Below are 24,714 nucleotides of genomic sequence, written 5' to 3'. Positions count from 1 at the left end.
TAAGCAAGCCCCAGACATACTGTCTCCTTCCTTCCTCCTTCTTCCGCCTCTCCTGTCCACATCCAGACCAGTAGCAGCCAGACTGGGTGGGAATAGCAGTTCACGGGAGCTTCCCAGGCCCCTGTGTACACCAGTCACTTCCGTCCCACCCTGACCCTCCCAGGGTCCACCCCTCAGGTTGTAAGGTAGAGCGGTCACCCAGCACCTAAGACCCCTATGAAGATGTTTCAGCTACAACTCGGGATGGCTGAAACCCAGAACCCCAGCGTGCCCAAGTTGCCACTCCTTTATCCGGCTGTTGTTGAAGCTCCTTTGAGTTGACTCAGATCAGAGTTGTCTAGGATACTTTGTTCCCCACCCCCCGCCCCGAATATGCCAATAACAGCCTTCTGGCTTCCCCATTAATCTGGGGTACTTTGGTGCCCACAGAGGTACCTGATATACTCCAAGTCACCCAGAACCCTGAAACAGGTCTGACGCCTACGCATAGGACAGAACAGGAGTCGTTGCTGTTACAGATGGAGGGGTACATAGCTGCAGGTTGCCCAGGGTCAGGCACTGGGCATCTGCAGAGGACAATGGGGACAGGGTGCTGTGACACACACTTGTCCTCCAGCATTTGCAACGGTTACAGGGGGACCAAGAGGCACAGGAGAGAGTTATCTGGAGATACCAGTGAGATGGCTCAGCTGGTAAAGGCCTCTGATGCCAAACCTGACAGCCCAGTTCAGTCCCAACAACCCATGTGACAGAAGGAGGGAGCTGGGATACTGAAAGCTGTCCTCTGACCTCCATACACACACCTTGGGCACAGGCGACTCATTCCACACACAACATTTATAATTAAATAAATGCAATTGAGAATTTACTATGGCCACAATTTTGTTACTTATAACTTTAAAAGGCAGATCTTCATATAAGCATGTGTTTTCATATAAGCATGTTTTCCTCTGTTGACCTTCACCATACTTTTTGAGACAGGGTCTCTTGTTGAACCAGGAACACACCGACTGTCTGGCAGTGATCCCTAAAGATCCCCCTCTCTGCTTCCTCAGCGCTGAGGTTACAGCTGCCCACTGCTGTGCCCAGCTTGTCAGCTGTGCTCTGGGGCTTGAACTGAGGACTTCACACTTGTGTGATGTCTTAGTTAGGGTTTTACTGCTGTGAACAGGCACCATGACTCTTATAAAGACAACATTTAATTGGGACTGGATTACAAGTTCAGAAGTTCAGTCCATTATCATCAAGGCAGGAACATGACAGCATCCAGGCAGGCATGGTGCAGGAGGAGCTGAGAGTCCTACATCTTCATCTGAAGGCTGCTGATAGAATACTGGCTTCCAGGCAGTTAGGATAAGGGTCTTAAAGCTCATGCCCACAGTGACACACCTACTCCAACAAGGCCATACCTACTCCAACAGGGCCACACTATCTAATAGTGCCACTCCCTGGGCCGAGCATATACAAACCATCATACATGACAACTGTTTCTCCTGTCAAACCATTTTTGGGTCACATCAGGCAGTTCTCTCAGGCTGGACCTTTAAAGAGACTGTCTCTTGGCTCTGTCAGCTGCCAACTGGATCCAATGGGTGTTCTAAAACAATGGCCCCCGACTTTTTGACGCCTTCTCCACTGAAAGGCGGAATCTTTGTCCCTATCTTTAGAATTCAGGTAGACTGGCGACTGCACTGGCTGACTGAAAAGCAAAGGCAGGGCTGGAATGTCAAAGGCAGAGACTTCCGAAATACTCGGGAGCCCTGGGCTACTTTTTTTTTTTTTTTTTGGTTTTTTTTTGTTTTGTTTTGTTTTTTGAATCAGAGTTTCTCTGTGTAGCCCTGGCTGTCCTGGAACTCACTCTGTAGATCAGGCTGGCCTCGAACTCAGAAATCTGCCTGCTCCTGCCTCTCAAGTGCTGGGATTAAAGGTGTGCGCCACCACTCCTGGCTTCTAGGCTACCTTTTAAGAAGTACAAATTTCCTGAGGCAGCCATGATGGGAGAGGGCACAAGCTACAGACAGAAGAGTCAGTCATCCCAGTGGAGGCCAGCCCTCCAGCCTAGACACAGATCACAGGTCAGGAAGCCTCTACAGTCCCTACTTATCAAGTCCTCCGTGTTGCTAACCAAGGGCAGAGCATCACAGAGCAGACACAGCTATCCCTGTCCAACCTTCTGTGCCACTCATCCAGTGAGCCTGATCGGAGGGTTATTACTCCCTGCTAGGTTTGGGCGTTTTGTTTGGCACAGGGCAGCACGGCAGCTCCTTGATTAACTCGCATTATTGCAATAACACCACGTTTTATGCAGAAACCAAAAATCCGTCTCCCTACGCACCCGCATGATTCGAACCTTCCCAGCAATTACTTCTGAATGTAAAATTAATGGCCGTCACAGCCCTCCCTAATCATGGCAGCCTCTGCACTTGAGAAAGAGCTAGCGAGAGAAAGAAACCACACATTACGCTCTGCTTGACTGTGTGGATTCTAACAATCACGCCGCTCCGAGCTCACTGTTCCAGCTGTGTGTGGAGGCGCAGGTCTGTAATCCAAGAAACCCAGGCAGGAGGATAGCAAATTCTAAGTCAGCTTGAGTTACAGTCAAGGTTTGAATCCCACATATCCCATACAGTCTCCTGTGTCTGGATACGGGGTCCCCAGATGGTGGCGCTGTTCTCAGAGGCTGTAGGACGTTGTGTGAGGAAGTGGCTGGAGACTCCAGTGGGGGTGATGCGGGTGCTGGGTTCTGCTTCGGATTTGCTTGTCTGTGCGCATCCTGATCTTGCAAGATAAGAAGAGAGTTGGGTTCAGGCTCCCACCACCGTGATTGGCTGTCCCAGCCAACTATGCCTTCCCATGATGACGGACTGTATCTTCCACCCCAAAACCATGAGCCAGAATAAACCTTCCCGTAAATTATAGCAGGGATTTTATCACAGCAGTAAGAAAAGCAACTCACGAAAGCAGAGGGATTCTGTCTGACAGAAAGGGCAGGGTGGGTTTATGTCTGTCACTCCAGCCCTTAGGAGGCTGAGATAGGCAGAAAAAGAGCCAAGGCCATCCTCAGCTACATAGGGAATTTGAGCTAGCCTCTGCTACATGGGACCCTGAATTGTCTGTTTTCTAAACAATGCAAACAAAGGAGTAAAGAGGTGAAAACAAAACAAAACAAAACAACAACAACAACAAAAAAAACGTTTCCTGGAGGCAGAGAAGGCAAGACAGGGAACCCCTTTCCTGTCAGGTGAGCCCACTGGGGTCTTTTGAAGCACTGGAGAGTTAAAAGCGCTGGGGGAACCCAGAGTGAAGACCCAGTCTCCTGCCACACAGGACTGGGCCTGGTGTTCCTCTGTGGTTTACCGCGCCCCCGCCCCCACCCCCAGTGCGCCCCTTTGTGGTCCCTTGGAAGTTTGGTCACCAGTGTTAGAACCTTTAAGACACAGCGCCACCGTGAGCCTGCATCATCAACTTCTTCAGCCTTTTCACCTGGCTGTGTGTAGCCCTGGCATTGTTGGCACGACGGGGTGAGATGTGATGTGGCTTCACTTCAGGAAGCCTGAGCTGGGAGGCCCGGCAAGGTGAGTGTTGGATGCTGTCCCTGCTCAGTCCCTAGGTGTCATTCTCAGAGGCAGGGGCTACATCCAAGAAGCCCCTGGTTCTGCTCTGTCAGCTAGGCTCCATCTCTCCTGGCAAACCAAGGAGTCTGCCTGCTTCTTTGTGAGGGCTGAGCTGCTGGGGACACAGCAAGTGTCAGAGCAGTGCCAGGACAGCTGACTTATGGCAACTGACAGCCAACAGCTACTTTTCCAGCTGGTGGCATACACATTTATCCTAGCATTTGGGGCTGACGAGATAGCTCAATGGCTAAGAGCAATGACTGCTCTTCCAGAGGTCCTGAGCAACCACAACCATCTATAATGGGATCTGACGCCCTCTTCTGGTGTGTCTAAAGACCGCTACGGCGTACTAACATACATAAAATAAATATATCTTTAAAAAACAAACAAACAATTAATCGCAGCCCTTGGGAGGCAGAGGCAGGTAGAGCTCTGTGAGTTCGAGGCCAGCCTGATCTAAAGAGTGAGTTCCAGGACAGCCAAGGCTACCCAGTGAGATCGTGTCTTGAAGAAACAAAAACAAACAAGCAAACAAAAAGGCAGAGCCCAGAGCAAGGGTTTGGGAGAAAGGTGTCTTAGGGTTCCTATTGCTGCAGTAGTTCCCATTTGTACCACGTCCAAAAGCAACTTAGGGAGGAAAGGGTTTACTTCAGCTTACAACCCTCAGCTCATACTCCATCCCCGAGGGAGTCAGGACAGGAACCTGAATGCAGGAACTGAAGCAGAGGCCCCTGAAGCAGAGCAATGTTGCTTACTGGCTTGCTCTTCATGGCTTGCCCAAGCTTCGTTCTTACACCACCCAGGACGACCTGTCTAGGGATGGGTATGGCCTACAGTGGTCCAGGCCTTCCCACATCAGTTATCAATCGAGGAAATGAGCTGCAGACTTCCCCACAGGTTAGTCTGATAAGGGCATTTTCTCAGTTGAGGTTCCCACATCCCAAATGACCCTAACCTGTGTGGAGCTGACATAGCACTAGCCAGCAGAAGTGGGATCAATATATTCTGATGGGGCCCAAGAGAGTGCTTATTCCAGAAAGGTCAGGACTAGCCCCTGCTGAGTGCAGTCTACTCCCGTGATCCTTTCCCCCACAGGCCCCTCTGCAGCATTACTGGTCACTGTGGGTGCTCATGGGGTTCATTGCTATTGGACTTCCAGCCTACTGTGCTGCGGAAGACAGTTTTCTCACCCCGCTCTGTTTTGGGATAGGTTCTGTGTATCCCATGCTTGCCTCAAACTCCTGATCCTTCTACTTCAATACCCTGAGTGCTGCATCCTGTCCTGCTTACACCTCTTAAAATTTGTTTTCTTAACTCTGTGTGTGTGTGTGTACATGAGTGCATGTGCTCCTGGAACCAGAAGAGAGCGCTGTACCCCCCGGAGCTGGAGTTACAGGTGTTCTCAAACAGTCTGAGTACTGGGAACTGAACTCAGGTCCTTTGGAAGAACACCAAGGACTCTTACCACTGATCAATCCCCCCAAGCTCTTATACCCCATTTCTGAATAAAGTATTCACCCTTGGGTGTCTCACTATAGCAATGGAAAAGAAATTAATACATGCCTAAATTTCTACCAGGTCCCTTAGAATAGGGAGGGCCACAATCCTCTCCCACCTCTTGGGGCAAGGCCATGCCCTCTCCACTTGTCCCCTCTGCACAAGCATTCTCCTTCCTCCAAAACAAATCTGTTCAAACCCTTCACAGGGCATCATGCACCTGGAGAGGCCCCGCCTTTCTAAAACACAGGAATGGTGCCTTTTTTTCAGCTGACAATTATGAAGGGGACATTTATGGTTGCCTCCCTCCAACTCTGTATACAGTTGTGTATGTTGCTTGGATTCAAACCCAGGACTTTGAGCATGCTAGGGGAGTCTTGTGCATTTTTGGCAAGCCAACGTTTGATTGACCCGCCAAAATGCCACAGACGAGATAATGTTGGAAAACCCTGAGGGGCAGTGGTGGATCGGTGTTCTGTGAGTGACATGCAGGACTGGGAGGCTCTTTGCAGGCAATACAGCGTTGAAGATCGACTTTACTAAGGCTGTGGGGGATCAGGTGGTCATGGCTAGAATGTTTCCCAGACAAATGGACTGGGAGTCCCTCCAGGGTGTTTTTGAAGATATTTCTATTTGCGGCTAACAGGCTGTGTGGTATTCTAACATTTATCAGTTAAGATCTTAAGCTGGCAGTGGTAAGGCTGGGAACCCACACTGGCAAAGCTGAGGCTGGTTTGTCACACACTGAAGGGCAGCCTGGGTGACATAGAGTTCCAGACCAGTTAGGGTTCCTACCCACCAAATCCCCCCAAAAGGCTGAATGAGGGTGACAAAGCCCTTAATCCTAGCACTTGGGAGGCAGAGTCAAATGGATGTCTGTGAGTTCAAAGGAAACTTGATCTTCACAGTGAGTTCCAGGAAAGCCAGGGCTACATAGTGAGACACTGTCTCAAAAAAAAGAAAAGCCCCCCCCAACAAGAAAAAAAAACAGCAAAAATAAATTTAGAAATGTTTAAAATCTTGAGAAGTAGCATAGGTTGAGCATTTTGTCCTGCTGAGCCGGCCTTTTTCAGCCTGTCTGGGAAGAGCCTCAAGTTCTCAAGCGCCAGGGCTGCAGCTCCCCCTGGTGGCCATCTACACTGCTCCAGAGATCTGCAGATGCAGGCAGGGGAAGAGCAGGAACGGGTGGGTCTCTGAGGGCCGGCCCTTCAAGCTGCACTTACAAGGCTTGCCACTCACCCCTCTCTGCCCCACAAGGTTGTTGCCCATAAGCGGACATATTTATTGTCCTTCGAACACTGACGTCCACTTTCTCTGGAAACAGCGCCTCATTTTTTTATGAAGAGTCTCCCACACACAGCTCATGTGGATCCTGAAGACTCAGCCCGCGTCCCCAGCCCCCAGTCCTCAGCCCCCAGCCCTCAGCCCCAGGTACCACTTTGGGTACAGGGAAATCCAACAAGTTCACACGACCAATTCTGACCCAGAGCTAGGCCTCCCCAGGCTTTTTTCCCCCCTGCTCTTTCTTGTGTTCTCATAAAAGGAGTGCATCATGAACTTGATCCACTGCACATACCCTCACTTATGTAGAAATGGGACGCGTTTCTTCTGGTTATGGGAAAGTCTGCAGAAAGCTAGCAGAGTGAAGGAAATTTGAGAGTTGTTGGGTTGAGCAATCCTAAAGTCAGATTCTTTCGGGCATTTTAGCCCCCCCCCTCCTTTTATTTTTTGAGATAGGGTCTCACTCTGTAGCCAAGGCTGGCCTGCCTGGAACTCACTACGTAGCCCAGGATAGCTTTTCACTCGTGAAGATCCTCCCAAGTGTTGGAACTACAGGACTCAGCCACCAGGATCGGCTTAAATGTTTTCTCAAACGGGTAGGGACTGGGAGGGTCACAATCCCTTTTTGATTTGTGTTAGGCCTTCAGTCCTCTCTGCTACTCTCAAAATGTCCACACCGCTGCTTCCGTTTGTAGACGCAGAGACCCATTAATCAAAACCACCTTTATTATTTAAAGAGCATCTGCACAAGGGGTCCCTAGAGCGCCCCCCAGAGGACAGAGTAATATTTACATGGGGTGGGAGAGTGAGGCCAATGGCCCTGGGATTGAGTGGGCCGGCCACTGTGGAAGAGAAGTCCTTGGATCCAGCATCCTTGGACCCGTGGACTGGATCTGAGCAGGAAACCGTTCCATGTGAGGCCCATTCTGGAGCCTACCACGTGGGGCTGGAGCCACCAGACCAACTCTAACTCTGGATGCTGGTGCAGCACGGAGCAGCGAGATGAGGCCAGATCAGGGCTGAGTCACCATGCCACTGGCTTCGGAGTGAGTCTAGGGAAAGAGCCACAGGCTTCCAAGGTCTCAGACGCTTGTCCCATCCCCAGAAGCCTATGGGAATCCACCTGTTCTCCAGAGTACCCTCTTACTTTTCCTTATTAGGGCCCCAAACAGTCCCCCGCCATAGCAACACACCTTTATGGCCTTGAAGATCCACTCCCGGAAGTCAGTGACTTTGGTGTACACTCCTGGCTTCCGGGCCAAAGCACAGCCCGTACCCCAGCTTACAATGCCACATAGCCGCCACCTTGATGTCCCAGAGATGTTGTCTTCACACACAAAGGGGCCTCCACTGTCGCCCTGGTGATGGGGGGATGGGACAACCTGTCTAGAGACCGCCATGACTCCAGTGGGGAGCTTCTGTTCCCATTACTCCAGCTCCTTCTCTACAGTGTTAGGCCTGGGGGCTGCACACTGTGTCCCTCACCTGGCATGCATCAATGCCACCCTCAGGATAGCCAGCACAGAACATCTTGGGTTTGATCTGATTCCCGTAGAAGTCGGGGCTGTTGCAAACTTCATTGCTTATGATGGGAACCCGGGCCTCTTGGAGCACCATAGCCTGTTGGCCTAAGGGGACATGGGTAAGGTGACCAGAATTAGGAAACAAGCCCTCTCTCCTGGTTCCCACTCCATGGCCTGGGGGTCTCTTTGAGGTCCACCGAACCTCCCCCAGAGCAGATTCAGCCCCTCCTAGTGGTGTTGGCTGGTATTGCTTGGAACTCACCATAGAACTGTGTGTTACCCCAGCCGGTCACAGTACAGACCTTGCCATCCACCAGGGCCTGTCCCGCAGCAGGGAGACACACTGGCTGGATGTATTCTGTGAGAGAGAGCATACAGTTCAGTTCTCACTAGCCAGTCTGTTCTTCATGGGACACAGCTATCCAGCCACCTCACCCTCCACACAACCCCAGCACACCCTATCACTACCAGGATGGAATCTTCATCTTCCAATGTATACACCATTTCCCCAAATCTTTTTCTTTCATCCCCAGTCATCCTAGAGAACTGGGATTGACCTTTGCATCAGGAGGGACAAGAGGCCAAGTCACCTGTCCAAAGTTTCATAGACACAATAACATAAGGAGAATTGAAACCTAAGTTAGTTTAATTCCCCAAGTTTGGGCTCTTAACCATAGTCATGAGGCTTTCTCCAGCCCAGAGGCAGGAAACAGGAAAGCACACCCTGCTCTTGAGACCCTTGATTTCCACCTATCAGAAAACTGCAATAATAAACACATGGGGGGCTGGAGAGATGGCTCGGCCGATTAAGAGCACTGGCTGTTCTTCCAAATGACCCGGGTTTAATTCCTAGCACCCATGTGACAGCTCATAGCTATCTATAACTCCAGGATCAGACCTCCTCACACAGACATACATGCAAGCAAAACACTAATGCACATAAAATAAATTAATTATATTAAATATAAAATCATATTAAACATAACAATAAACACACAGGCCTCCACTGAGATGGACTGTCATTGAGCAGTGCATAGCAAACAATCCTGGCAGCTCCTCACTGATGGAACTGTCTCCCTGATGGAAAATGTCACCTCACCCTCCATACAACCCCAGTGCAAAACAATAATCATGCCGCAAGCTGAGGTTATAGCCCAGTATTGGAGTCCTTGCCCACAGTACACAAGGTCCCGGGGTTGGTCCCCAGCATCAAAAGAAAACCAAGGAGCCGGGCGGGGTGGCGCACGCCTTTAATCCCAGCACTCGGGAGGCAGAGGCAGGCGGATTTCTGAGTTCGAGGCCAGCCTGGTCTACAAAGTGAGCTCCAGGACAGCCAGGGCTACACAGAGAAACCCTGTCTCGAAAAGCAAAAAAAAAAAAAAAAAAAAAAAAGAAAACCAAGCATACACACAACATAATTTCCCCGCAGAAGCCGTGGTGAGAAGCAGATGCTGCGTTGAAAGCAGGAAGCACTTGAGGGAATAATGAGAATAATCAGTAAGAGAGGCCACTCTGAGGACTGTGGGAGGACGAGGTGAGTCCAGACACGGGACACACCAAGGCCGACGAAAGCGCACAGTCACTTAGCAACGAGCAGACGCTCTGAGAAACGTGTCCTCAGATGAGTCATCATTGCGTGAAGATCCTAAGAGTGTCCTTCATGCAAATTAAGATTCTGATGTCACAAGGCCATTTTGTCTCATAGGGACCACAGTCATATAAATTCTCTTTGACCAAAATGGTTTCATGCAACACATATGTAAGCTTGCTATTATTGATGCAGTTATTTATTGTGGGTATTTTGTGAAAAGGGTCTTTCAACACAGCCCAGGCTGGCCTCAGAGTCTTTCTGCCTCAACCTCCCTCAGTGCTTAGGTGACAGGCATGTGCTACACCTGGCACCTTTTTTAAAAAAAAAATTAATTATCTTCATTTCATGTGTATTAATTGATGTTTTACCTACATGTATGCTTGTGTGAGGGAACTGAATTCTCTGGAACTGAGTTACAGGCAGTTGTGAGCTGCCACATGGGTGTTAGGGACTGAACTTGGGTCCTTTGGAAGAGCAGCTAACACCCTTAACCACTGAGTCATCTCTCCAGCCCCTCCATATTTAACATTTATTTTTATTCACATGTGTGTGTGTGTATGTGTGTGTGTGTGTGTGTGTGTGCATATGTGTGTGCCTGCCTGTGAAGTCCAGAAAGGAGGGTTGGATTCCCTGGAGACAGTTGTGAGTGGCTTGATGTGGGTGTTAGAACTGAATGAAGGTCCTCTGTAAGGACAGCAAGTGCTGTTAACCACTGAGACATCTCTACATACAGCCTCTCCTCTGCATGGTTTTGGAGGGGTTTAGCCTACCTGAGGTATATAACTGCAGCTTTACACAACTGTAATTCACGTATCTTATAATTCTCCATGTTAAAGCGTATGCGTGAATTTATGGCTTTGGCATGTTCCCTGGTTGGCACGACCGTCACTGTGTTCTACTGCAGAACATTCTGTCTCCCCAGAAGAAACCTCAGATTCTTTATGTGTTTGCAACATCTCCACTCCTCCTAACTCCTCTCATTTATTTACTTAGAGTATCTTGTGTAGCCTAGGTTAGCCTCAAACTCACTATGTGGTCAAGGCTAGCCTTGAGCCCATTCCTCCTGCCTCTTCCTCACCCCTGAGTGCTGGGATTCCAGGCTTCATGCCCAGGTTACCGTGACTAAATGTTCTATGAAGAGCATCTGAGCACTGGTTTTCCATGTGATCGTCTGTATTTCTTCTCTTGTTTATAGGAAAGGGATCGCTGGATCACACAGTGACTGACTGACTTCCTTTAGGAAGGCTCAGATGGTTGTGTGTGACTGTCAGCCGTGCTATCTAGCATCCATGGCTAATATTCAGTTTGTGCTCCCTAACGGTGGGTCTGCTATCGCCATTGTCAGGGAAACCTGAAGATGGATCTACTTTGCTTCACAGGCCCCTTCTTTGATCCCTAAGTCTCTGGAGTCCTTAAGCTGAGGCTAGACCTCCAGGCTTACCTGTGAGAGGCAGGGAGCTAGAGAGGTGGACCAGGGCAATGTCATTGCTGTTTTCGTCGATAGTAGGGTCTCGAAAGGGAAGGTAGCCCCCATGATAGATCACAGCCTGAACCCCCAGTTGCACAGCATGGGGTGAGGTCCGGGCTACAGCACCAGCAAATACCCGCCACCGAGACAGGACCCGGTTCCGCCTGCCGGGGACAGAAGGAAGAAGTCCCTGGGCTCAGCCTCTGCAGACCTCTCTCCTGCCCTACCCCAGGTGGCACTGTGGGGAAAAACTCACTCTGGAAAGCAATGTGCAGCAGTCAGCACCCAGTCCCCAGACAGCAGGGACCCCCCACAGAGGTGGGTCCCGTCATAACGCAGGCTGACCTGCCACGGCCACCTTCCCAGGCTGCTGTCCTGGCCCCCCACAATGCGGTCCACCGGCAGCTTCCTGCGGCCACAGTCTGTGGAGAGGTGACAAGGAAGGTTTAGAATGAGAGGAGATACCACCCTGCTCCAGCAGTTTGTGGGAACAAGGCTCTCCCTCAACCGCGGGGTTGTTCAAGGGGACATGACATGTGGAGATCCAGGGCAGTTTGTGGGGACACACTCCACCCTGGGGTCCCAGAACTCAAGTCTTGGGCTGCATGTAGAGAAAGATATGTACCCTCCCCAGCGCCCCCTGTATCCAACCCCCACGCTCTCACCTTGGCAGGTGGCAGTCAGGAATCGGCCTCTAGGACAGTCACTATGAGAAGACACAGGAGAGGGGTGGCGACAGAAAGACAAATCAGGGGACCAGTTAGAATGATATTTGGAGACCTGCCATTTCCACCCGCAGCCGCCCTGCTTACCATACAGAGATGACATCCAGCAACCTCTGAGCCAGAGGCAGTCCGCCCTCGTCCACGCAAAAGAAGCCCGATGTGCCGTTGGCGCCCGCAGTGCGCACATCCAGCTCCGAGTGCGCCAGAGCCCTGCGCGGGGCTCGGGTCAGAGCCACCTCTGGCCCGATTCCATCCCCCTCTCTACCCCCAAGGTCCACCCGGGTACCTGAGAAAGCCCATCTCCTCACAGCCGAGCCCTGCCACCCTGGCGTTGGAGCGTGAGGAGCACAGTAGCCTCCATGTTCCCTCTGTCTTGTCAAACACTGCAAGCCGTGAGTCCCCTGGACTGAGCTGCACTGCAGGGTGACAAAGCCGGACCTGGGTCACGAGTTTCCTTGGCTGCCTGAGGCCCTCATGGCCCATAGGTGGTATCTGCAGCCACTACTAGGTTGGATTATACTAGTGCGTATCTCTCCCCAACTGGGATAGCCGAGTTGCAGGATCTTGACTTCACTTCATCTGACTTGGGAGAGGAAGTCTGTGCAGGGTATTCACTGTGGCTGATCAAGTCCAGAGATCCTATCTGGGTGCAGTCAGGCTTGGGGAACCACTGGTGGGGGGAGCAGGGGTCAGAAACTCTTAGCTAATTCACCAGGTCACTAAAACGTTTAAATAAATATGACATGGAGAAAAGAAAGGTTAGAAGGGGCATGGCAGAAATGAAGTACGTAATCCTAGCACTTAGAGGATGAAAACAGAATCACGAGTTCAAGAACAGTTCAAGCTCCCTATCAAAAGAGGAGGAGGGCGTCTTGTTGTGGCACATGTGCCTAGAATTTGCCAAAGGAGGCATTGGCGGGAGAATCATGAGTTCGTGAGTCTCCTGGGCTACACATTTTAGCCTGGGGATGGTGGTGTGCACGCCTTTAATTCCATCCCTCAGGAGGTGGAGGCAAGATCTCTGTGAGTTCAAGACTAGCCTGGTCTACAGAACGAGTTCCAGAACTGCCAGAGCTACAAAAGAGAAACCTGTCTCGATTAATGATGATGATGATGACAATGGAGAGGAGGAAGAGGAGGAAAGGTGGAGAACCCAGGCTCTTCTGTCACCAAAGCAAAACCTGGGAGATGGAGTCAGACAGTGATTCTAGATTCCAGAATCACCTTAGCTAGGTGGGGTGGCTTCTACTGTCCCAGCACTTGGGAGGCTAAGGCAGAAAAGGTACTGCAGGTTTGAGGCCAGAGTGGGCTTCGTATCCAATTCAAAGCCAGTCAAGGCTACCCCGTTTCAAAAATCAAAACAAAAGTCACCCAGCCAATACATCATAAAGAAACTGACAAGAGTCAGGTGTGAAAGCATCCCAGCACTCCGGAGACTGAGGCAGGAGGCTCATGAGAATGAGGTCAATCGAGGCTGCGTTATGTCTCAGGAGAGAAGAATGGAATGGAGGGAGAGAAAAAAAAGGGAGGAAGAGATGGGGAAAAGAGGGAGAGAGGGGGCAAAATGTAGGACTGGGTTGTATCAGAAGGCTAGCTTGCAGCAGTGGTTCTGTCTGAGAATGGCTGGGACAGTCTGTGTGGTTAACCAATGCTCCCTGGTCCTCCATTTGTCCCCATAAAGTCAGAGAAGCCCTGTTCACACCTGAGTCAGGGCAAAGCCCGTAGGGGCATTTCTTTCTATTTACCAACTAACTTTGAACACACTGGTTCCTATTTTAGGCTGTAGACAAAAATCACAGCATTTCTCCTTGTGTGGAGTGCAAAGCCCAGGAGGGGAGACAGATAATGAGCAGGACAAATAACGGAAGCGTGTCCTGTGCCACAGCAGAAGGGGCCGTGGAGATATGGAGGCTGACAGAAGGGAGAAGCTGGTATGTGGGGGTGGCGTTGCACTTTGCTGTAAGTGGGCAGGCAAGGACAGCTTCGCTGGGAATGTGCCGCATGAGCAGCTAGGAGAAAGAAACGAAGGAGGTGAGAAGGATGCTGAGATCTGAGAGGGAACCGAGAACTAGGCCAGGGGAACTAAGGAACAGGAAGTGGAGATCTGAAGGCTGAGGCAGGGAGTTGGGTGAGGAGCAGCCAGGAGGTAGAGGTTGGCAGAGTTGGCTTGTAGCTGGACCAGGGACCAGGACTCAGCTCGGGGAAGGGGTCACACACTGACCTGATTGGGGGAATGTATAAGTTCCTTCTGGCTGCTGGTAGGGGCAGACTGTAGGGCAAGAAGAACTAGAGTTCAGACTATGACCTCGATGTGACAGGGACAGAGGCTGGGCCAGCAGGGGGCAGCACAGGGAAGAAAGCTGGATTCTGGGAATATTTCGTAGGAGAACATTACTAGGCCCAGTGGCACTGGCCTACCTTCTCACCTACTTAGGAAGCTGAGGCTAGCAGACCACAAGTCCAAGCCTACCTGGTCTTTGGAGTGAGTTCAAGGCCAGCCTAAGTAACTTAGAGAAAAGGGTCTCACAGTGAAATGTAAATAAAAAGGGGGAGCTGATATCTTTACGCAGCAGTAAGTAGATCATCTGCCTAGAATTCCCCAGCGAGGAGCTGTGGTTGTGGCCCAGAGATAAAGCCCCTGCCTAGAATCCCCCAGTGAGGGGCTGAGAGCATGGCTCTGTGGTAGAGCCCCTGCCTAGAATCCCCCAGCAAAAGGCTGAGGGTGTAGGTCAGTGGTAGAGTGCCTGCATGCATGCATAAGACCTTTGGTCCAATCCCTAGCACCAATTAAAAAAAAATAAAATTAAATGCACATCACAGGCTAAACATCACAGGATACACCTGTTCAGCTCAGACAGCTAACATCCGGCCAAGCAGGATTTGAATTCAGACTGCCTGCTGGCTTCCACATCCTCTGCTTAGGTTTTCCTTTCTTTGGCCAGCACAGACTCATCCACAGCAAGACTCTAAAAGTTGCTAGACAGCTTGCTATAAAAACGGCCTCCAGTTCTGGGGTTCACTGAGAACTGCCTGACACCTCTCACTGAGTGCTGCTCACCATCCCCTGAACGCCCAGGATCAAGACAAGGACAGCAACTGGGAGTCAGTGGGCAGCATTCCTAACTGATCAAGAGATTTCCAACATATTAGGAATTTTTTTTGGGGGGGTTGTATTGGAAAGATACTGGAACTGGGGATGGGGACATCAAATGCTTGCTTGCTTGCTTGCTTGCTTGCTTGCTTGCTTCCTTCCTTCCTTCCTTCCTTCCTTCCTTCCTTCCTTCCTTCCTTCCTTCCTTCCTTCCTTCCTTCCTGTGTGTTTCTGGCTTTAGGGAGACAAGGGTCTCACTTGGTAGCCAAGACTGGAACTTACAACTTTCTTGCTTCACCTTTCCAAGTAGCTGCCTGTCACTGCTGTGCACCCCAAGCCCACTTTATTTGAAAGCCACGTTCCGTGCTGTTTTTTTTTTTTTTTTAAAGCCTTTCTTCTGGTGTGCTGCACACCACCAGGTGTGCTCCCAAACTCTCAGATATATTTAGAGGTATCTCATTCCCAGAACAAAATAAAGTCAGGATTCAGTCAGGGTTGTGTTTTCTTGTCTGTGCCATCATATCTCAGTATTCTAGAAAGTTCAGCTGGCAGGGTACAGGCACTGAGGGGCTAAGGGTGGGCATGGCTAGGTGATAGAGCCCCTGCCTAGACTCCCCTAGTGAGGGGCTGGAGGTGTGACTCAGTGGTAGAGCCCCTGCCTAGAATCCCCCAGTGAGGGGCTGGGGGCGTGGCTCAGTGGTAGAGCCCCTGCCTAGAATCCCCCAGTGAGGGGCTGGGGGCGTGGCTCAGTGGTAGAGCCCCTGCCTAGAATCCCCCAGTGAGGGGCTGGGGGCGTGGCTCAGTGGTAGAGCCCCTGCCTAGAATCCCCCAGTGAGGGGCTGGGGGCGTGGCTCAGTGGTAGAGCCCCTGCCTAGAATCCCCCAGTGAGGGGCTGGGGGCGTGGCTCAGTGGTAGAGCCCCTGCCTAGAATCCCCCAGTGAGGGGCTGGGGGCGTGGCTCAGTGGTAGAGCACCTGCCTGGAATCCCCCAGTGAGGAGCTGGGGGCGTGGCTCAGTGGTAGAGCCCCTGCCTGGAATCCCCCAGTGAGGAGCTGGGGGCGTGGCTCAGTGGTAGAGCCCCTGCCTGGAATCCCCCAGTGAGGAGCTGGGGGCGTGGCTCAGTGGTAGAGCCCCTGCCTAGAATCCCCCAGTGAGGGGCTGGGGGCGTGGCTCAGTGGTAGAGTACCTGCCTAGAATCCCCCAGTGAGGGGCTGGGGGCGTGGCTCAGCTGTAGCATACCTGCTAGGCAGCTAAGCATGAGCAAGACCCTGAGTTCTATCATCAAAGGGTGAGGATGAATTCGAAGATACTGAAGACACTGGAGGGACAGGGTATTAGGGAGCAGGCGGAAGCCCTGAGACTAGAGTCCAGAGAGACAGATCAGCAAGCCAAGATGAACTGTCAGTCAGACAGGATCCTATCCTAAGAGTCTTTAGGGTTGGCGCCATGTGAAATGATAGAGCCTACTGATCTCCTTGTTCTGTCATTTACTGTCCTGTGCTCCTGGGCAAGCCCGTCTACTCCACAGTGCCTCAGTTTCCCCTGTTGCATACACTAAGATGATAACAGCCTTAGCCTGCAGCTAGGCCTGAGATATTAGCTTTCACTACAGCAATGAATTCAGCAGTTTCCTGACCAAGAACTGTGCAGGCGATACACACAGCTACCACCTGGATGACCTGATAAGAGTCAGAGTCTCACTGTGTAGCCCAGGCTATCTTCAAACTCAGAATCTTCCTGCCTCAGTCTCCCAAGAATGAAGACGTGTGTGCTACCATGCTGACCCTTGCCCCATCCGTGCCCTCCTGCTACATGAAAATGGACTGTTGTAGAACTTAATGTACCAATACCATCAAGTCTCGAGGCTGGTCCCCGGCCAGAGGTCAGCGTTTCTAAGTTCAGTCTGGATGACTGAGTCCAGTGCCAACGGTTTCAAATCTGTAATCCCATTTCTTTGAAAAAGCATGCTCCACCCCTCCATCACCACCCCCTTCTGCTGCCCTGGGTCACAGAGCAGCAGCTTGGAGCGGCACCGGGGAAGACTCAGTCCTTCCTTTCACATGTGACCCCTGCCTCTGTGTTCCTGTGGCTGCATCTTCCATGTGCTGCAAACATGTCCACAAACTCTGAGAGCTGTTCCAGGCTCCATCATTACGGGCCAGTGATTCTCTGGTCTTCATGTCCCACATTGGTATATAGGGCAGATAGAAACTACCAGGTTCTCAGAGCTGGGAGTTCATCCTGTCACCCTGGAATGTGTTTGACTACATCCCATGACATATTATATGTGTGTGTTACGCAATATGTATATTATTATATGTATGTGTATGTACATATGTATATACATGTATATATACATATGTATATGTATGTCTATATGTGTGTTTCAGCTAGGTGTGGTGATGCACTAATCCTAGGACTTGGAAGGTGGAGGTTGGAGGATCAGGAGGTTCAAGTTTGAGGCCAGCCTGGGTTGCATGAGACCTTATCTCAAAAATAAAACTGAAAAAATATCTATAGGATACTCGTTGCTGCCTTGTCTAGGGGTTGGATAGCAATCATACCCTTCAGAGGTAGACCTCAAAAGCTAAGCCAGGTCAGATCTATACCTCTTGGATGGGAGTCTCCCGAGTCACTTAGACTACAGCCTCTCACTTGGGCACGTTGCTTCATGCCTGCAATCCTCTCATTGGGAAGCTGAGGCAGGAGGATTGCCACAAATCTGAGGCCAGCTTGAGTGAGTTCTAAGCCAGCCTGAGCTGCAGACAAAATTCTGGCTCAAACAGCATGAGAGACATTGAGTAGAAACAGTTATCAGTCCCAAGAGTGCTTTGCATTCCTCATTGTGCTTCTCCTCTGGGACACCCTAGGGATGCAGGCTTGCTCTACTCACCTTGGTACAGTGGCTCCTGGTCGCTCTGCAGTAGGATGGTCACTGTGGAGAGGGGAGAACAGGCGGTTGTAACCCTGGGGTAGGGGAGGCCTCAGGAGCTTGGGGAGGGGGGTGTCTTTTCTCACCAATGGCCCAGGATGCGGCCCCAATGCCTGTCAGGAACAGCAGGGTACCCACAGTGAGAGCTGCCACCTTGGGTCTGGAGCAGCATGCTGCAGTCCGGCCACCTGCAACAGACACCAAGCTGGGGCCACTGCCAGGTTGGTCCTCAGCACAGCAAGGGTTGGGCACTGGGCCAGTCCCCTACCCGGGAATGCAGGGTTTTTAATCAGGCCTGGGCCTGTGGCACCTCAAGCCCCATTTCCCAAGGCTGGGCAGCTGGCAGGGCTGTCTCTCTCCTGTCCTGTGGACTGCCAGGTGTCTGGCTCCCTAAGGGTTCCAGCTGGGAAGGGGCATGGCCAGGCCTCCTGCTCCCCCCCCCCCCAGTGCTGGCGGCCACTCCTTTCCGATGACAAGGCACTTCTGGATTTCCCTTGTTGCTTCCGGCCAGCCTGTCCCCAGATCCTCTCTTCTGATAACCTTTCCAGAAGTTCTTACAACTTTAAGGTGCCTGTGACCTCTGATCTTTACCCTCTTGGTAACCCCAAGACCTGATCCTCTTTCTCACAAGACCCAGTTCCAAGATCAAATTTGTATCTGGGAGTTTGAGAACCCAAGTTTTTTTTGGTTTGATTTTTTTTTTTTTTGGTTTGTATTTTGAGATGAGGTCTTACTACCTAATAATGCTGGCATCAAACATATCATATAGTACAAGCTAGCCTCAAACTAGTGAGAGTTTGCCTGCCTGCCTCCCTTAGTGCTGGGATGGCAGCCACGTGTCACCATATCTGCCTGTATTTTGGTCTGGTTTGGTTTTGGTTTTTCAAAACAGGGTTTCTCTGTATAGCCCTGGCTGTCCTGGAACTCTCTCTGTAGACCAGGCTGGCCTCCAACTCAGAAATCCAATGGCCCCTGCCTCCAGAGTGCTGGGATTAAAGACATGCACCACCACTAGCCTAGACAAGGTCTCCCTATGATACTCAGGCTAGCCTCTGCTTCCTAAGTGCTACAATGCCAGGCATCGCACTATGCGGGGGCAACCCCACTCTGAAATAGTGGCCTTGGAGAGATGGCTCCATGGGTAAGAGCACTTGCTGGGCAAGTGTGGGATCCAGAGATAGGTTCTCAGCACTGTGTAAAAGGCCAGGTGGGGTGGATCAGGTCTGTAAGCCCTGCACTGTTGGGGTGGGCAGACAAGAGGGTCATTGGGGCTCCCTGGCCATCAGCCCAGCTGCAGGCTCAGTGAGAGACCCCAGATCAGGGGAATACACAGAGAGTGATAGGGCAGGACACACAAGATTCTTCATGCCGTCCTCAATGTGTACACCAGTATCCACACAGGCACACGTACGTATTCATATGCATACATGTGCGTGCACAAACACACCCACATCCATACCCATACACACATGTGAACATGCACATCCACATGTATATACACACACATATGCTCACAGGCATGTGCGTGCACACATATATACACATTCTCATACACACATGTACACACACACACACCCCACATACACACACATACACATACTCATACACATGGGCACATGTACACACACATATAGAAAATTAAAAATATACAAAGAAAGGATAAAATATAAAATAGCAGCCTTACCCTTTCCAGGCTGGGGTCTTGAACAAGTGGAACCTCCTCTGTGAGCCCCAGGTTCCTCATCTGTTAAATGAGCATGCACCTAGCACTCACTTTTTAAATGACTTTTGAGTTCTTTAAATACATCCTCATACCCAAACCCTGTGCCACCTGCCATGTGCCCAGCGTCGTCTCTAGCTCCGACCCACATCACGGTTCCCTTTTCTCACGGCTCTGAGAGATCACGTCACGAATCTCCAGTGACTCGGCCTGCGGCCATGTCCTGAACCCCGGGCACACTGAGATCCAGGTTCCAAAGTAGTTGCCCAAGAAACCAAACGGCCTCTTGTTGTGCCAGTGTGCCTGGCACACAGCAGGTCCTCGATAAACACTGATAAGCCATTCTTGCTGTGAGGCTATGGGCAACTGTCACTGTCTCTCTGAGCCTCAGTGTGTCAGTATGATAAAGCTCTATGCCATCTGCCCTTTAAGCAATGTAGGGTTAGGCATCAAGTGAGGCTTCTGAAGGAAAGGGGGAAATTCCCCAGGAAGAGATTATCTGAGACCAGCAAACAGAGATGACAAGGGGCAGAGCCACACGTCGGAGGAACTGCACGGCTAAGACTAGCAGGCAAGACTAAGGATGTTCTGTTAGAGGGCGACAACACCAAACTGTGGCAGTGCCAAGACCTGGGGGAGGCCATGGGAGGCGTGGCAGGAGTAGCTTAGAGAGAAGGGGATGTCCTCCCCGGTGGACCAGAAATCCTAGCACCTGAATACAACCGCTAAGAAAGCCTTGTGCTGACCCCAACCTTCTGCAAAGTACCCCGGAGGCTGCAAGAACCCAGCCCTCTCACCCAGGTCCCTCAGAGCATGGCTAGTGGTCACAGTACCAAATCAGCATTAGGAGGAGAGCAGGGAGTGGTTCAGGATCTTGCCAGGGCAGTTTCTGTTAGTGGGTTAAGACAAAGTGTCACTTACAGAGGAAAATAGCTCAGTAGCCTGAAAACTGGGCACTCCTGATACCTTAGCACCAAGCCCGGAGCACCACACTAGGCCCCGGGGCTCCTGCAGCCTCTACACACTTCCCCCTTTGCATTCAACACATCTGCTGTCCCAAGCCTGTCCCTCCTCCTCCCTTCCCCACAGCAGTCCTGTGTTAGCCCCTCATCCCCAGGCCCTCCTCCCATCCCCACAACAGTCCTGTGTCAGCCTCTCATCCCCAGGTCCTCTTCTCCTTCCTGTAGTAGCCCTGTCTCGTTCCCAGGCCCTCTTCCCTTCCCCATAGCAGTCCACCACATTTCCCTCATTCCCAGGCCCTCCTTCCCTCACCCAGCAGTCTTACCTTATCCCTCTCCTTCTCAGTCCCTCCTCCCCTCTCCACAGCAGTCCATCTCATTCCCCTCATCCCCAGGCCCTCCTCCCTTCCCCATAGCAGTCCTGTGTCAACCCCATATCCCCAGGCCTTCCTCCTCTCCCCACAGCAGTCCTGTATCAACCCCTCATCCCCAGGCTCTCCTCCCCTCCCCACAGCAGTCCTATCTCATTCCCTTCATCCCCAAGCCCTCCTCCCCACCCCACAGCAGTCCATCTCATCCCCCTCATCCCCAAGCCCTCCTCCTCTCTCCATAGCAGTCCTGTTTCATCCCCCTCATCCCTAGGTTTTCTGCCCTGCCCTCAGAAGCCCTCATCCTGGGACTTCCACTCCTCCACACAGAGGCAGCTGTCTTAGGAGCCTTCAGCCCAGGACCTCCCTTTATCTGCTCATCACTTCCTGCTCTGGCTGGCCAGCTCCAAGCCCCACCGTCCATTGTGTGTACTTAATACCATTTTGGCTCATCTCCCTGGTGGCCCCTTTACACAGAAACCTGGGAACTGTAAATGTGAACCCCAGTGGTCCTTTCTCTATGAGGAACATTCCCCTAGGCCTCTGTGGTACCCAGGCCCAGCATTTCCAGCCCCCATCAGAATAAGCATGACTTTTAGAGACCATATAGGTCTCTTCTAATTCTCAGATACACATTGGTCATTAGCAAACACCTAAAACAACTTCCACAGATTAAGCCACAAAACTCACAAAGTGCTGATTAGAAGCTTGTCATTACAGCTTCTCAGGAGGCTGAGGCAGAAGGATTGTTAACTTTGAGGCCAGCCTGAGCTTCTTAGTGAGACTAAGTATCAAAACAAAAGAAGAAAAAAAGAAGAAAAGAAGGCTAAGGACATGACTCAGTGGTAGAGCCTAGAATCCCCCAGTGAGGGGCTGGAGGTGTGGCTCAGTGGTAGAGCCCCTGCCTAGACTCCCCCAGCGAGGGGCTAGGGGCGTGGCTCAGTGATAGTCCCTGCCTAGAATCCCACAGTTAGGAGCTTGGGCATGGTTCAGTAGTAGAACCCTTGCCTAGAATACCCCAGTGAGGGGCTGGGGACATGGCTCAGTGGTAGGGCTCTTGCCTAGCATGTATATGGGCCTGGCTTTGATCCTCATTATTTCAGGAGTAAAAGAAAAAGAACAAGGTTTAGAGCAACCTCTAGTACTACCTTGTGGAGAGAGCCCACTCTGCCAAGAACACTTCTGAGGTGGGTCAGCCACAGGCACCATCTCCATCAAACATCTACCCTGAGCACCCTGCCCCATCTTCCCCTGCTTGGCATGGCCTCCTTCTTCCCTCCTTCATCCCTGATCACTCCTTCTAATTCCAGGACCCCAGCAGCAGTACAGGGAGCCCAGAGTGTTGCACACTTCCACAGCCATCATGGTCTCACAAACACAATCAGCAGCTGCAGCAGAGGCTCTTGGGCTCTCACACCACCCACTTTATTGTCCTTTGAATCCCTTCAATCCATGCCACAGTTGATGAGAATGGAGCTGTCATCTCCAGCCCGTCACCTTTCCCAGGGCTGCCCTCACCCAGCACAGAGAGCTGCCTAGGGATGCAGGGACCATGCTCTGTGTCTTCTTCATCACTCTCCATCCAGATACTCCTTCCCTTCCCTGTCTCATAGACCCCAGCCCTGATACCTCTTGTCAATCAACTCCACAGGAAAATATAAACTGTCCCAAAGGGGCCAGGCTCTGCCCATCACCTGACAACCACTTAGCACAAGGTGAGGGGAGCCCGGTTCACAGAGGCCCACAGCTCATCTCTAGAGTTTGAATTGTTATAAGCAGACACTGAACTCTAGGAGCCTAGACGCCGGTGCTTATCCCTGGGCCCACACCTTCACTGCTTCCCACGGAGTTCTCCCCATCCCCCATCCCGCACAGTGACCATCTCCACTTAACAAAGAAAACAAATGACCAGACAGGATAAGTCATGTCCAAGGCCACACAGCTAGAAAGTGCCCAGGACTGAAATCAGCTAGCCTGACTCTTAGAGGACAGTGAAGGATGGTGGTGGCAGGGAGTACGGTGGGGACTGCCCCTGATTAGCCATTTGGTCCCCAAGTACAGACAAGGTAGGGAAGGAGTGTGAGCGGCTGTCTCGGTCATGCCTGGGGTGGTTTTTCTGTCTCTCTCCTCTATCCGTCCAGGTCAAGTCCAAAGTCCCCCTTCTGCTCTTTTGCCCACAAAGCCAAAAGATAGAAGGACGATGCCTGGATTTGGAGGGGTCTTGGGTCCTTGGTTCTTGGGCTCCCACAGTGACTGACCTGAATCAGAACACCTCTGGGTTATAACATGTATTTCATGCCCCAAGGCCCAAGCTGTTGCCTGTGTGTTCCACGATCCCAACCACCTCATGGAGGGAATATTAGTATCCACCCATACTTGATTGCAGGGAAAGGTGGACTGAAGCCCAGAGACGTGAAGTTGCCTACCCAGAATCACACAGTAAAAGACAGCAAGAGCAACCTGACTAGCTCTACACCTTTAACAGAGATGGCAACAGCAGCAGCCCCCACCTCAGCCCCCAGAAGACGACATGTTGTTGGTTAGCTGAGAAATCCCTGAGACCTAAGGGGAAACTGAGGCAAGGCACTAGGAAGGTCATATGGGGGAGCGGGGAGGCACAGCCACACAGAAGGGCCAGTTAATAGTTAATCAGATAGACGAGGATTTTGAGCGGGTGGTCTTGAGTCTGACAGGACACCAAGACAGGGGTCTGAGTACAGGCTGGGAGACGAAACAGAAGAGGGGTGCTAGGTAGGGCTGAAGCTGGGGTTCAGGGACGGGGGACTCACCCTCCTTCGCCATGTCAGGGACTCTTGTTAATGATTCCCAGGTTGACCTGTTGGGCTGGGGCGGAACCTAGGGACAGGAACAAGGAGGCATGGCCTGGGGGAGCCTGGCCTGGCTCTGTCCTGGCGCCCCCAGTCCCAGGCTCCCATCCAGTGAACAGCCGACCCTGAGCTGGGGCCAGAGCATGCAAAGACAGAGGTTGGGCCGGGGGTTAATAGTGGCAATGTGTGACCAGCCACCAGGGGGACACCTGGAGTGGCAGGTCAGAGCCAGGCGGGCGAGGTTGAACTTCCAGGGGACTTGAGGGTTTTGAGGGAGGAGAACTTGGGGGAGTCCTCAGATTTCTGAGTTAGCAGGGAAAGCAGGCTGGAGTAGTCTGGGGGTTTCTGGGATCTCTTACACGGGCTGCTAAGCATCAGACTGGTGGGGGATGAGGGGCTTCGCATTCTGTGCCTTACCCTGGGGTTCGCCGGAGATGGTGCAGGTTTGGGGTTAGTCTCCGGGCCTGGGCAGGGGCATGGTGTCTGTCCCCACAGCAGCGGGCAGCCGGGAAGGCAAGGGTGGCAGCAGCAGCCAGCAGCGTGGGGCCTGCCGAGCCTGCGGCCTCACCTGAGGAGGAGGGGGCTGGGTGGGAGGCGGGGACGGGGCGGGGAAGGGCGGACCCCAGGACAGGCTGCCACAGAGGCCACCTGGCTGATGGGGCGGGGCCCGCAGGGGTTGGACCAGGCAGGCTCAGCTACCAGCCAGGCCTCCCATGTCCACTGGGACTCAGGTGTGTCTGTGACAAACTTGGGGGCGCTCAGAGGCCCTAAGGCTAAGATTCCAAACTGGAGGAATGAGGTGGAAAGTTCTGGCTGTCCCCGGTCCACCATGCTTGTAGCAATGTGGTCCTTCATTCGATTTTTCTACCATGCCAGTCCCCTGCCCTCCACTGATCCAGTTCATACAGCTATGGGCCTCTAGCCCTTCCTGTCCCTAGCGGGGGCCCAGCCCTTCCCCCAGCCACTTTCCTACAAGTCACGGGGGTGGTTTGTTTTGGCAGCCGCTGTGCTGCCTGCCCAGTGACCTCTGGAGCCCGGAAAGTCCTGATAGGGGGATGAGGGCTCGGCCCTGAAAACGCAGCACTGGTTGCCCAGGCCCAGGCCGCAGCCAAGTAGCC

The 24,714-nt window shown here is 52.0% G+C and overlaps 1 protein-coding gene across 3 annotated transcripts; it reads right to left on the bottom strand.

Moving 5' to 3' along the window:
• Positions 1 to 7,100: 7,100 nt before the first annotated feature.
• Positions 7,101 to 24,185, bottom strand: Hpn (hepsin). 3 transcript variants are annotated; one of them, XM_029479726.2, is made up of 14 exons: positions 24,014 to 24,185; positions 23,558 to 23,624; positions 19,406 to 19,465; positions 17,808 to 17,985; positions 17,683 to 17,724; positions 11,986 to 12,115; positions 11,787 to 11,909; positions 11,640 to 11,680; positions 11,231 to 11,396; positions 10,948 to 11,138; positions 8,178 to 8,273; positions 7,878 to 8,020; positions 7,586 to 7,750; positions 7,101 to 7,444 (listed from the first exon to the last, which is right to left on the bottom strand). In XM_029479726.2, exons 3-14 carry the CDS (start codon positions 19,463 to 19,465, stop codon positions 7,406 to 7,408), a joined length of 1,374 nt encoding a protein of 457 aa, XP_029335586.1. In that variant the 5' UTR covers positions 23,558 to 23,624; positions 24,014 to 24,185; the 3' UTR covers positions 7,101 to 7,405. The 3 variants fall into 3 exon arrangements, with proteins under 3 accessions (XP_029335586.1, XP_021022277.1, XP_021022278.1); XM_021166618.3 differs by having other exon boundaries at positions 17,808 to 17,909; XM_021166619.3 differs by lacking the exon at positions 19,406 to 19,465 and having other exon boundaries at positions 17,808 to 17,909.
• Between the last annotated feature and the right edge of the window lie 529 nt (positions 24,186 to 24,714).

Source organism: Mus caroli, unplaced genomic scaffold (assembly GCF_978045245.1).
Source record: "Mus caroli unplaced genomic scaffold, Mus_caroli_1 scaffold_8, whole genome shotgun sequence".
NCBI lineage: Eukaryota > Metazoa > Chordata > Mammalia > Rodentia > Muridae > Mus > Mus caroli.
The sequence above is the reverse complement of the archived record's forward strand: the minus strand, read 5'-3'. Positions and strand labels throughout refer to the sequence as shown.